Genomic DNA, 13,733 nt, shown 5'->3' on the forward strand with positions numbered 1-13,733 from the left:
TGTATTTAAATTGCATCGAGAAAGTTGGGTTTACTGTTCTTTACAATACTGTAACATCGTACTCAATTATAAATTGCTATTTTTTCGACAACAATTATTCTTAAGTTTTTACTGTGTTTTATTTAAATATATTGAGTGTAAGAGATACTATAATATTTTTAGTATTGACATATACACACTTTTCAAACACCATAAGAGGGCGCCCAAATACATCCACGCAAGAAAGTCATGGAAACTAACTTCCGAAATATGTCTGACTGGTAAACTAGTTGTAAAATTAGGCAGACGTGTACTGGTGTTAAAACTTAAATTCACATTGTATTTACATCATTTGTCAGTGTCCATGTAGATGACCATTGTAGGCCTAAAATTGAGTAAATAGAATACTTATTGAAAGCAAAGAACATTGAGACAGTGGCTGAGATGTTTCAATTATTTGTTTATGAATAATGATATATATATATATATATATATATATAATCATAATGTATATATCGCAAGTTAATGTACAATTGTAATTACTAGATTAGTACAGACTAGTGTAATTGTGATTAGGATAATAATTGAATTAGACTCCAATGTTTTATTTTTAAGTTTTGTCCTTTAAACATTCACCTACTTTTAAAATTTAAGAGAGGTAAATTACCAACACCAGACTCTGGGGTTCTAGTTATTTTTACATTGATTCTTTGAACATTCACATTAGACATAACCATTCTCTTGTTAACGACTAGTGGGTCTAAAGAAGTTGTAGATATTTTAACTTTGCTTGGATGTAAATAAGTATTTTTGTTGTTGTTGTTGTTTCTCTTCAGGTTTTATAAATTCTGTATTGTTTTAACTATTTGTTCTATGATGCTAATACTATTTTTATTAATACTACTTTAAAATTAATTAAAGTTTGTTTTAATTTTAAAGTTTAAGCTGCTGAAATTGAACTAAATTTTAAAATTAGGTTGACTAATCAGTAAAGAAAAGTACAAAAATCAACTTAGTCTTAAGCTTAAGCCTAAGCTATTTTGAATAAGGATATGATTATTTATCAATTTAATGTTTTCTTTCAATAACATTCACCTATTGTTGTGTTTAGTTTACAATGTAATTTATTAATCCTTAGGGACATAGTACTAAAATGGTTATTTTATTATTTTTTGTGTTACCTTGTAAGTTGTAATGTTATTTTAATGAATATTTTCTTTTGCTTATTTATATACATTGCACTTGTTTGTTCCTCAGTCAAATTTGAGATAAATTGCTCATATGAAGTTCTAACTTACCAATCTGATTTTTCTCACAAAAAAGGCAACAAAATATTCATTATGTTTTTTGTAAAATGGTACAACTAAAGATCTGCAGAGAAAATATGTTCTTAACAAGAAATTCAAACATTTTCATAATTTTTTGTATGACTCAAAGTTCTGTAAGTGAAATATCTGACAAAATATAACTTATGCACTAGTTGTACATTTTGTCATTTAATCTAACAAATAATTGGTTGTATTGGGCAGTGGAAGGCATATCCTAGAATCTGAAAGTAATCATTTCCTTAAGTTATATTCTAACTTTTTAAATATTATTTTCATTTACAGTATTGATTAAATGTTTATTGTATAAATTTTTCTTTGATATTAATATATGGATTATTTTACTTTGTTAGCTAAGCATATAGATTTAGGACTAACCTAAATCTCCTAACGTGGCCAAACTTTGTATTATATTATTAGGATTACAATCAACTATATCACTATCAATAAGGTTACCCAACTAACGAAGCAGTGCATTCTAATCATAATAAGTATGAACAGTATATTAAGTTAACTATATTTATTACTTGGTTAATTTTTAGTTCTGGTCTGTGTTGGTAGCTTACATTGGTTAGAAGTTAATGTTAATTAGTTAATGGATGATATTTGATTATCAAATTCTTTTTTTTTAGAGATTTTTTTGTATTTAAAAAAGGTGGTTGTAAATGTCATTACATCCAAAACTTTTTAAATTCCTATCTATAGAATCTAATTTCCTTTTTTTTAGATTCTTAACATATAGAAAAATAAGCAAAAGATAAAGATATTGTGGAAAAGCTATCAGTGACTCCCTCTGTAGCTATAAGCAAGTAGCATGTCAGTTTCAATCTCTATCCCAGAACTGCTGCAGACACCAGTAAAGAGGAGGAGTCTGTGGCGGGTAGGTTTAAACTTATTAAGCAGGTGTAAAAAAAGTAAACCTATTAATTTAGTTGGTTTTATTTATCATTATTTTTGACAGTTGGTCATTCATTTGAACTAGTAGTTCTATTCATGTCAGTTTTTTTATTCTCAGTACCTGTTATTTTGCTATAATACAGGGCTCAGAAGACGAGCAGAGTTGTTACTTTCAGTTGATTCGATGCTATTATTAATAGAACATTACTTTGTGCAAAATTTATAGCAGGTTTATATTCTGTGAAGAAGAAGAATGGCTCTTAAAAAGTTTAACTTTCATTTCATTCAACATCTCTTTTGAGCTTGACCAGTTTTTGGAAGTATCTTGTTTTCTGTACCTCTAACTTAGGCCAAAGAAAGGACTAACATATGTGCATATATATAAATTTTTTTTCACTTTAAAATATCAATATCATTTATTAGTTAACATAACTTTAATACGATTGCTCATTCAAACTTGTTCAGGGTCCTTTTACAAATCATGTAATAAATGCTAATTAAGTAACCAAGTTCTTAATGAATATTAGCTATATTTGTTTCCAATCCTCCTCCCCCCAAAAAAAATACGTAAAAAAACTCATTCAAGCTTAATTATTATTTTAAGTAAAAAAAACTGAGTTTAATTTTGATAATGATTTGTGTGATTTCAACATTTTCATTATAAACAGTCATGTTAATTTATTACACATTTGTTATTTTTTATAGGAATGGAATCAGCTACCAAGATTTCTTCGACTTGTGTTACTTCTTATGTTTGCAATGACTGGTTTTTCAGTGGTTTATCTATACTCAATACTTTCGGCAGAACTTCCTTCAGTGAAAAAGAGCAGAGATTTTACACAGAAGCATTTTGAACAAAATATTATCCCTACTGAAAGGAAGGAGTCAGTTGCTGAAGTTCAGCAAATTGAACCCCCTCATAATAAGAGCAAGGAAGAGGTAAGTATTTGTTTGTATATTTAAATAAAATTTTGAACACCACATAATTCATAATTTATGTTGAATAGAAACATTTTCTAATATGTATGTTTTAATGTTTATGTATTTACTTAAAAATGTCTCTTAATATTGAAATAATATCTTTACCTACACTTTGAATGACTATCATTTTCTTGTGTTAATTAAGGAAACTTCTAATAGATCAAAACAGACTTTATTACAAGTTTAATTAGCTATTAAACTACAGTTTGGACTTTGTACCTGTAGAAGCATGACTTATAATACAGTCCCTTCACAATTCAGATGAAAATATATCAAAAATATTCTGATGGCATGATACTGTGTACTAAGACTTGTATGTAAATCAGAATGATTAGAACCAGTAAGATGACAGAAGGCTTTATGGCTCATTAACAATAGCAACACGTTACTTATTTTGTACAAATTTGCTAGTAATAAAAATATGATTGTTAAAGCTGATATTGAGAATAAAGTTTATTTGATCCAGGAGATTTGCATAATCTTAATGAGTTGCCTTTAAAATTGTTTAAATATTAATGTATAAGAATTTTAAAGGGTTTTATAATTTGTTTAAAGAACCTTAAGATTGCATATAAAGGATTTGAATGTTTTGAGTTTTTGACTGTGATTAAAGAAGCTAACAAGTGTTGTTCCTACCATTTTATAAATATACATGATTTAGAATGTTGTGTTCAGTTTGGGCCTTTTTATTACAGAAAATGTACAATATTGTTTTGCAAAAAAAAATACAGAAGTGTACTGTAGTAATAAGTTATGGTTTGAAAGGTAAAATATAATGTAGAAACTTTCACATTTGACATTTGTAATAAAGAATTTTGAAAGGGAGTTTGATTTCAGTAATTAAAATGACTAATAGTTTCAATAAATTACATGTTGTCAGTCTTTCTGGTTACTGGGAAAATAAAGTTAGAGGTAATAGTTACAAACCTTACAGAAATATTGAATACAAGTCAAAAGAGGTTATAATTTCATTGTATAGGTCACTGGTTTGGCCACATACCATAACATAATGTTTTGGGACAACATGAACCCTATTGGTCCATCTCAGCTGTTCCATCCTCTAAACTAAATTAAAATAATTATTAAAAAATCTGAAAGTCAGCCCTTATCATTCATATACTCATCAAGCTTTTTCTTAAACTCATTTAAATTTACTGCCTCTACAACATCTGAAGGCAACCCATTCCAAAAGCCAACCACTCTGTTAGAAAAATGAAACTGTCTTAGCTGAAGATGACTCCTATCTTACCAAAATTTATATTTGTGTCCCCTAGTCCTATTATTATCACTGTTAAATATGAAAAAAGATGATACATCAACACTATCAATTTCCTTTATAATATTAAACACCTCAATCAGATCCCCTATAACTCTTCTTTTTTCAAGAGAAAACAATTTGAGAGATTTCAGCCTCTCCTTGTATGACAACCCCTCCATCTCGGGCACCATTTAAGTAACCCTTCTCTGAACCCTTTCCAACAATTCAATGCCTTTCCTAAGGTAAGGAACCCAAGAACACAGTATCATTTGTTGGTCTGTAACAAATTCCCACTAAAAACCTTTTCCCTTAAATTTAAGTTAAAAGTAAATGTGCCTAAAAACCAACATGAAACTAAGCCTTTCAAAGTTTTACTTATTTCCTTTAATATTTATTCCCTTACTATTATTCGTACCAATCAATAACTGAAGGTGGGAGATATATTAATCTGCTTACCTGCTAAAGTTTGTAATACCTGAAATCAAGTCACTTCTTGTATCTTTCAAAGGAAAGTTGTTCACTAAACCAGACTTCATTAATTGAAAGTTCTCATATCACATAGCATTCGTTTTACCAATTCTGTACTGTCAGAAGTGACATGCAAAATAATGAATTCTTTTTAACCATTTGATCTTGTAAGTAGATTCTGTTAGCTTTATTCAGCACTAATGATGACATAATTGAAGCTAATTATTTATAGATAAATGCAAGTGTAAGTTGATTGCCTGATTATAACGAACAATTACCATGTGTCTAATAACACTTAACAATGTAACTGATCTGAAAATCCAAAACTCTCGGAGCTAACATTCCATCCATTGGAACGACTGGAATAAAGATTTGATTTATTTTCATTTCCATAACAAGTTGTGGTGAAAAGGCTGTATTATGTTATGCAACTTTAAATAAAAGTTTCTTGTTCATGATTAATAGATGATTTAATTACCTTGTAAATGATTACATGAATATTTACATGTAATATGTGTGTGAAGAAAATGTGCCATTAAAACTTTGGATATATATATGTGTGTGTGTGTGAAAACATGCGTGAATTAAAATAAGTATGGATGTTTACAGAAATATCTTTATACATACTAATTGGTTAAATATATATGGAGCAAAAGAAAGTATTTTTCCTTTCAGCAAGAGTCAACAAAACGTATCATATATGTACAGTCCATTTCCACTAAGTTTTCACGTTGAAACATTTTTGCCTGTAAGAAAATTGACAAGAAGAATACAAAATGCAAGTTGTGTAAGCAACATTTATAAAACTCCTCCCCAAATACACAAACTATTATCTACAATATTAGAAAATAAAGTGAGTGATCTTAATTAAGGTATTTTAATTTGTTATGCCCATAAACTATAAATAAATTCATATATGAAGTAGGGGAAAAAAAAACTTTCGCACATTTAAAGCTAGTTCATAATATTCTTGCAGAGTGATGTAATGTTCCAGTCTTTGTGTTTACTAAGCCAATCCCAATGAGATCAAGAGAAACTCTGATAAGAAAACAAAGTATGGGATTTTAGCTCTTCTTCATATTTTCTAATTTTAATTAAAGGATTTACACGTGTTTGACTAATTATTATTTTTTCACAGGGCAAAGATTTACTGAAAAAGTTTTCCATTCGGAATGAAATAAAACGTTTCGAAATTGAAGAAGCAGGTAAGCTTAAAAAAAAAGTGGTTACAATTGCACGTATAAAACTTAAGTGCTGATTTTTAGTAAAAAAAAAAACAACTTGTGACAATAAACAGCTAACTACTATCACCTTACTAAGTTATTAAATTTAGTACATCTGTGTATACATGCTATTATAGGATAGGTTTTTATCTTCAGATTAAATTCTGGATATCTATAAATGACTGCACATAATTTGAAGCATGGTGTTAAATTTAGAAAGATAGGCTTACAGTAAGGTGTGTTTTCATGCAGTACTAATTTTGACAAGTCTGTTATGCACAGGCACTATCTGATCAAACAGTACAATTAAGTGATGGTATAAGTGTTTCAGGGATACGGGAATTGTGTGTCCTATGAGGAGCACTGGACAACCCATCATACAGGAAGACCGTTTTCTGAATTGCTCAACTTGCTTACCTGAATATATTAGAGAATGTTTTTTGGTTGTTGATGGTGTTATTGGTGCTTTTTCAAGAAAGAATGATGGTGTCCTACCCCATTTTACATTTGGTATTCATAAAGACTAACCAAACTGTTGGATTATGTACATCTTTTAACCTATCCGGACCTAACACCACTGAACTTTTGGCTGTGAGAGACACACATCTAGCTACATGCATAATTATTTTATTCTCTTATGGTTGAAGCCCACAGAGTATTACTGACCACACGGCAAATTCATCCATTTAACTAATAGGGAACTGATTTAATTTTTTATAACACATATAGTGTTTTACTTTAAATGTAATTTTCTTATAACACGTATAGTGTTTTACTTTAAATTTAATTTTCTTATAACACGTATAGTGTTTTACTTTAAATTTAATTGTTTATAGCACATATAGTGTTTTACTTTAAATTTAATTTTCTTATACCACGTATAGTGTTTTACTTTAAATTTAATTTTCTTATAACACGTATAGTGTTTTACTTTAAATTTAATTGTTTATAACACGTATAGTGTTTTACTTTAAATTTAATTTTCTTATTACACGTATAGTGTTTTACTTTAAATTTAATTTTCTTATAACACGTATAGTGTTTTACTTTAAATTTAATTTTCTTATAAAACGTATAGTGTTTTTACTTTAAATTTAATTTTCTTATAACACGTATAGTGTTTTACTTTAATTTTAATTGTTTATAACACGTATAGTGTTTTACTTTAAATTTAATTTTCTTATAACACGTATAGTGGTTTACTTTAACTTTAATTTTTTATAACACATTTAATGTTTTACTTTAACTATACTTTTTTATAACACATAGTACTTTGCATTTTTATTTAAAATTGTAAGGATTTTTTTTTGAATATGTAAAAGTAAAAAAAAAATATTGAGTCTTCATCTTTAAAATGTTGTAAAATATTTTGAAATTCCAAATTAACCCTTTCAACACAGAGGGATACCACAGATACCCTTTGATCTCACAATGGAAATACTTAATCAAATTGCATGAAACTGAACAAGTTACTAAGTGGTATATCATTTTTTTATTAAGAGATTACTACTGGTATTAATGAGGATAAAGGTGTGGATGTAGCATATTTAGATCTTCAGAAAGCATTTGACAAGATGACACATAAAAGACTTGTTAAAACTTATCTCTAATGGTGTGGGGATAAGTTAGTTTGTTAGATCGAAAAATGTCTAGAAGGAAGAAAGCAGAAGGTTATTATAAATGGAGTTAAGTCAAACTGGATTAAATGTTGCATAAATTTGTTGATGATGATAAGGTTTTGGCTTCGAGAATGATATAGTTGTTTCAGAAAATGATTGGAATCATTTGGTAAATTGAGCAAATAAGTGGCATATGCTTTCTAATTAGTAGATGCAACGTAATACATATGGGTTATAATTTTGATGTGAATCACTTTAACAGTGTTATGGAAGGAAAGGAACTTGGTATTGTGCATCAGTTACTTAGGTCGTCAAAACAGTGTGCTGTCACTAGTGGTAGGGCAAGTAGAATTTTATGTTTTATTGGCAGATATATTGAATATAATTCTAAAAAAAAAAGGTTATTTCATTGTATAGGTCACTGGTCAGCAAGCATTATTTGTAATATTGTGTTTAGTTGTGGGCTTCTTACCTAAAGAAGGACATTAAATTGTTGGAAATGGTTCAAAGGAGGGCTACAGTGATGATACCTGGGATAGAAGATTGTCATACAAGGACCAGTTAAGACCTCTGAGTTTTTTTTTTTTTTTGCTTCGAAAAAGAACAGTTAAAGGGAATCTGACTCAGTTGTTTAAGATTGTCAAGGGAATTGGTAGTATCAATACTTTTTTTTCTTGCATTCAGCAGTGAGAATGGTAGAACAACAGGGCACAAATATAACTTTAGCATGGTAAGATTCATCTTCAGCTCAGACAGATGTACTTTTCTAATTATATATATTAAATCTATCTAATACTTTAAATAACTAACATGCAAATTTAATTAAAGAAACTGAATAATATAAGCTACATAAACTCTTAGAACCATGAGCTGGTGGTTAGAGCACTTGACTTGCAGTCTGTGTGATGTGGGATTGAATCTCATCACCAAACACGCTCACCCTCTCAGCCATGCGAAGCGTCATAATGTGAGTCAATCCCAGTATTCTTTGGCAAAGAGTAGCCCAAGAGTTGATGTTAATGTTCCTTCTTGTTTATCACTTCAAAATTAGAGGCGGCTAGTGCGGTTAGCCCTCAAGTAGTTTTACACACAATTTAACTAACAAACAAACCTACATCCTATTTATTATTTGTAAGATCCAGCTAGATTTCCACACAATAATAGTACAGCTTTCACAAGTATTGCATTTTGTTCTCAGTATGTTTTTCAGTTGCTGAATACAAGAATATGCTCAGTAAACTGCATGAAAGCATTAGATATCTTACAACAATAATATTAGAGAAATGCATGTCTAACAAGCATAACTTGTGTATGCCTGAAAATGGCCTTGTAAGAATCTCATTTTTTGGCATATCCTGATTCATTGCAAACCCATACAGAGATTTACACTTTGGCATTATCTGGATGACATTCAGCTAGTAACTATGAGTAGTTGGTTAAATTAAATGTAATGAAAAAATGTTTTTGAACTTATTGTTGCAGGTTTAAATCTAAAATTTAATTAAGATTTAAGGGACTTTTCTAAATGGACAGTTTACATATAGATTGAAAAAAATTATATATATATATATATTATGATAGTATGACTTTTGTAAATCCTATTTTGTAGATGTTTTCAAATTATGCAGTTCCAAAGTAAAACACTTGGTTGTTGGTTATTAGAAATCAGATGTTGGGTCTCATGTACAAATAATTTAGTACAAATCTTCGTTATTACGTTCACAGGCCAACATCTTGTATTGCATGAGTAAGACAAGGAGTGGCAGTGTTATCAAGTTTATTCAAGGAAAAATAAACATCATGACATCCTGTACATCAGAAACAAGCATGCTGTAGTAGTTGTCTAAAAAGGATTTTTTAAATAAAAGTACTGAAATGCCACACACCCAATTTTTATTCGTTAAACACAGTTTAACAGTTTTATTCGGGTGTAACTTTAAATTTTAACTCACTGATTGACTTGAACCATTATCATCACTGGGCAAGGTTTTTGTTTTTGCCAGTGGCAGCTTAATGGAAGCATTGGGCATGGATTTGGATTCCGTATTTTGTCACACTTTACCCATAAAAACTGTGAAAAAAAATTTATTTTCCATTATTAAACTGAAATATGTTTAGTTGCCATGATATATGTTGAACTTTTTTCCAGAACTACATTTAACTGTTAAAGTTGTGAAAATGGTTATTTGTTGCGTTACGGAATCTTCATAGTTTCTTCCCAGGTCCTACTAATCAATATCAAGAGGCAGTTGTCGAAGCCTTCAAGCATGCATGGAAAGGATACCGAGAGTATGCATGGGGTCATGATCATCTGAAGCCAATCTCCAAGTCTTTCCACAATTGGTTTGGTATTGGACTCACATTAATTGATGCTCTCGATACTATGTATATTATGGGATTGAAAGAAGGTATGTACAGTATATATATAGAGAGAGGGAGCAGTTTTTTTACCCAACTTAAAAATCTACTTACATATTATTGTGCAGATTTTAAGAATATGGTGATTTTTGTAAAAACTTACACTTGAGGAAAAATAAATCGTTCCTTAAGTTAATAGAAAAAGATTCTTATTGGAGCTTTTCCAAAATAAAAGTTATTATAGAATTGTAGGTTGATTAAAGGGCTCAATGTTTGCAAGAACTTAACATAATTTGCTGCTTAATTTGTTTTATTTTGTTATGTAATATATAGCTAGTTTCATTTAGATAATGCTGGAGGGAAAAATGTGATGTCTATAAAGATAAATTTAAACTATAAAAGCAGCACAGTTTATATGATTTGATTTGATTTTTTAAAGTTAATATATATTTACATCTTTAACTTTTTTCTTGTTCAAACAATCATCTCTTACTGTTAAAATATTTAAATCTTGGTAATGAAATAGCTTAGGGGACTTACTAATGGATAAGTTGTTTCAAGAAGTTTGTTGGGTATTACTCCAAATGCTTGGTTGAATGTTTAAGTTCTTGCACCAATTTCTTCAAAATGTACACAAAATGGATTAAAATTCACTTATATAAGTTCTTTTTTTAACAAATCTTATAATCTTATAAAGTGTAAACAAAATTAATTCTTTATCAAGAATTATTGAGAATGCGAGGCACTTTATTATTTTTTACAGTTAATCAATCCACTGTTAAATCAACACTTTAGTAGAGTCCAAATTGTTTTAAAATTTTACACTCAGCATGATCGGCCATTCCTGCAGTATAATTCTTCTTCTTTTTTTTATGTTTCTGTTATTTACTCTGCAGAATAATGAATACTTACTCCTTATTACACATAATTACTCGTGTTCAATTGTATAAATAATTTTAACTTCATTGTAATAATTTGTTTATTTGTTATAGAATTTCAGGAAGCCAGGGAATGGGTGGCTAATAAGTTAGATTTTAATATCAACAAAGATGTGAATTTCTTTGAAACTACAATTCGTGTACTGGGTGGACTTCTAAGCACATATCATCTGTCACAGGACAAAATGTTTTTAGAAAAAGCAGTAAGTATTTGTAATTTTATTTCAAATTGAGAATTTTCAATATTGTAAAAAAAAAAGAGCCATAAACAGTGAATGTTATTGTGAGCTAGAAAAGGCATTGCAGTCATAACCATCACTGTAAACTATTTCAACCCTGACGTACTAAATATAAACATTCTCTGTTAATTTTCAGTGTTTTCAAGAATGGTTAAAATAGAAGTACAACTTCTTAGTTATTATTGAAGCAAGTGGTAGAAACATTGCCATGGGTTATCATATATGTAATGTTTCCTAATGAAACCTTTGCTTCATTTGTTGTATATGTATATAAATATATTTACTACATTACCAAAGTGTATTAAAACAGCATACCTCCACCTAGTAATGGACCAGTTCTACTAAATTTGCATACAAACCATATAATGCACTGCTGTATTGGCTTCATAAAGGTTAACAGCTTCCACAGCTGGAGTAATAATTCCCTAAGGAAAGGTTCTTACAATCCATGAAGAGGGAATGTGTTGGATCCATCACTCATCATATGAGTGTCCAAGAAATTTCAATCCACCAAATCCACTGTGGTTAGTGTGCTAAAGAAACAGGAGGCCACTGGATGTTCTGATGTAGGACAATGGGCTGCCAACCTAAAGTTAATCACTTCTCAGTTCGTGTGAGCTTTGATACGTATAAGAGAACTAGACATCTGGTACAAAATGAATTTCCCGTGACTGCAAGCGATAACATCCACTGTGGTTAGTGTGCTAAAGAAACAGGAGGCCACTGGATGTTCTGATGTAGGACAATGGGCTGCCAACCTAAAGTTAATCACTTCTCAGTTCATGTGAGCTTTGATATGTATAAGAGAACTAGACATCTGGTACTAAATGGATTTCCCGTGACTGCAAGCCATAACATCCACTGTGCACAAGGAGCTTGTACCACTTGACATCACTAACTGACTGTAGCTCAATAAACTGCTTGTCACAACCATTAATACAAGGCTTCAGCATTGAAATTATGACTGACAACAAGAGAACTATCATGTGGAGTGATGAAAGTAGACTAGTCGTTATTTACATTGGAAAGATTAATCTGGTTTGGCAGAAACCTAGAGAACACTTTGGATATAACTGTGTCATCCTAACCATCATGTGGAGTGATGAAAGTAGACTAGTCATTATTTACATTGGAAAGGTTAATCTGGTTTGGCAGAAACCTAGAGAACACTTTGGATATAACTGTGTCATCCTAACCATCATGTGGAGTGATGAAAGTAGAGTTAAAGGAATTCCGATGTAAATCAAAGGCTCCAGTCCTGTCATCAGTTAAAAGCACAGTAATCGAAATTCTGAACAGTGAATCAAATGTGTCTTGTTAACTTGACCAAAACTCATTAACAACATATTTAAGTTATGTAATTTATTTTATTATTTTCCTTTTTGTAATGTTATCTTTACTTGGAATAGTAAATCTCTTAGTTTCATTTACTACTACTTAAATAACATCAAAATAACTAACATCTCCCATTATTATAAAATCATACATGAAAATGGTGTTAGTACTCAAATGAAAGTGATTTAAAAGCCTCCAGTTATTATTGCTTATTTTTAAAGGTGAATTTATTCTGTTTTCTTTGTTGCTTTATGTTTCAAATTGGACTAAATGTGTTTCAGACAAGAATAGTTGTAAGTTTGTCAAAGTTAGTTATTGATGGGTGTTTTTCCAAATGATGCTTAGCACTTAACAATAAAATACCAGTTGCAGAATTTTATTGCCATTGGAAATATATGCAACCTACTAACTCTGAAGCCCCCCAGTGGCACAGCGGTATGTCTGCGGGATTACAACGCTAGAATCCGGATTTCGATACCCGTGGTGGGCAGAGTACAGATAGCCCATTGTGTAGCTTTGTGCATAGTTACAAAACAAACAAGCTCTGATGAAAATAACTTTCTATTTTATATCAGATTTTTACTATTACAGAAATTCACTTCTAGAAGGAGAATTTCTATTGCAAATTGAATTATTCATGATGAAAGAATTAGCACAAACAATGACGAAAAAAAGTACAAATAAAAAAATTCCGAGTGCTTTTAAGTAATTGAATATTCTTCTTCAGGAGCAAATTGAATTAGATGCTGCTTATCTTCTTCCAGATTTTAACAACATTATTCTAAATAATGCATTGTTTTTCATCAATAATATTAGAAAACATCACTTGTGAGATTATTATAAATATTGAAATTAAAAAATATATTCTTAAAAAGCTCTTGCAATATCCTATTCATGAAAAAATAACTATCATTAGCATATTTTGATTGTTCATATAAGGTAGAGCATCACATTATTTCAGTGTTATTTTTACATCATTACATAACAATTTAAATGCTGTGAGCTTTGTGACAGGTGGACATTGCCAACCATCTGATGCCCTGTTTCAAGACTAGATCAGGTGTTCCATATTCTGATGTTAACCTGAAAACTGGCTTTGCTCATGCTCCTCTT

The 13,733-nt window shown here is 29.9% G+C and overlaps 1 protein-coding gene across 1 annotated transcript in view; it reads left to right on the plus strand.

Annotated features, from left to right (window-relative positions):
- Positions 1–265: 265 nt before the first annotated feature.
- The window catches only part of LOC106459474 (endoplasmic reticulum mannosyl-oligosaccharide 1,2-alpha-mannosidase-like), a 21,573-nt gene continuing 8,105 nt past the window's right edge, over positions 266–13,733 (plus strand). The window contains exons 1-6 of the mRNA XM_022385964.1: positions 266–374; positions 2,032–2,184; positions 2,907–3,140; positions 6,047–6,113; positions 9,973–10,158; positions 11,101–11,249. Coding sequence (XP_022241672.1) covers positions 2,119–2,184; positions 2,907–3,140; positions 6,047–6,113; positions 9,973–10,158; positions 11,101–11,249 — 702 coding nt within the window. The 5' untranslated portion in view covers positions 266–374; positions 2,032–2,118. The remainder of the gene's footprint in view (positions 375–2,031; positions 2,185–2,906; positions 3,141–6,046; positions 6,114–9,972; positions 10,159–11,100; positions 11,250–13,733) is intronic.

Source organism: Limulus polyphemus, unplaced genomic scaffold, assembly GCF_000517525.1.
Source record: "Limulus polyphemus unplaced genomic scaffold, Limulus_polyphemus-2.1.2 Scaffold614, whole genome shotgun sequence".
In the NCBI taxonomy this organism is placed as follows: domain Eukaryota; kingdom Metazoa; phylum Arthropoda; class Merostomata; order Xiphosura; family Limulidae; genus Limulus; species Limulus polyphemus.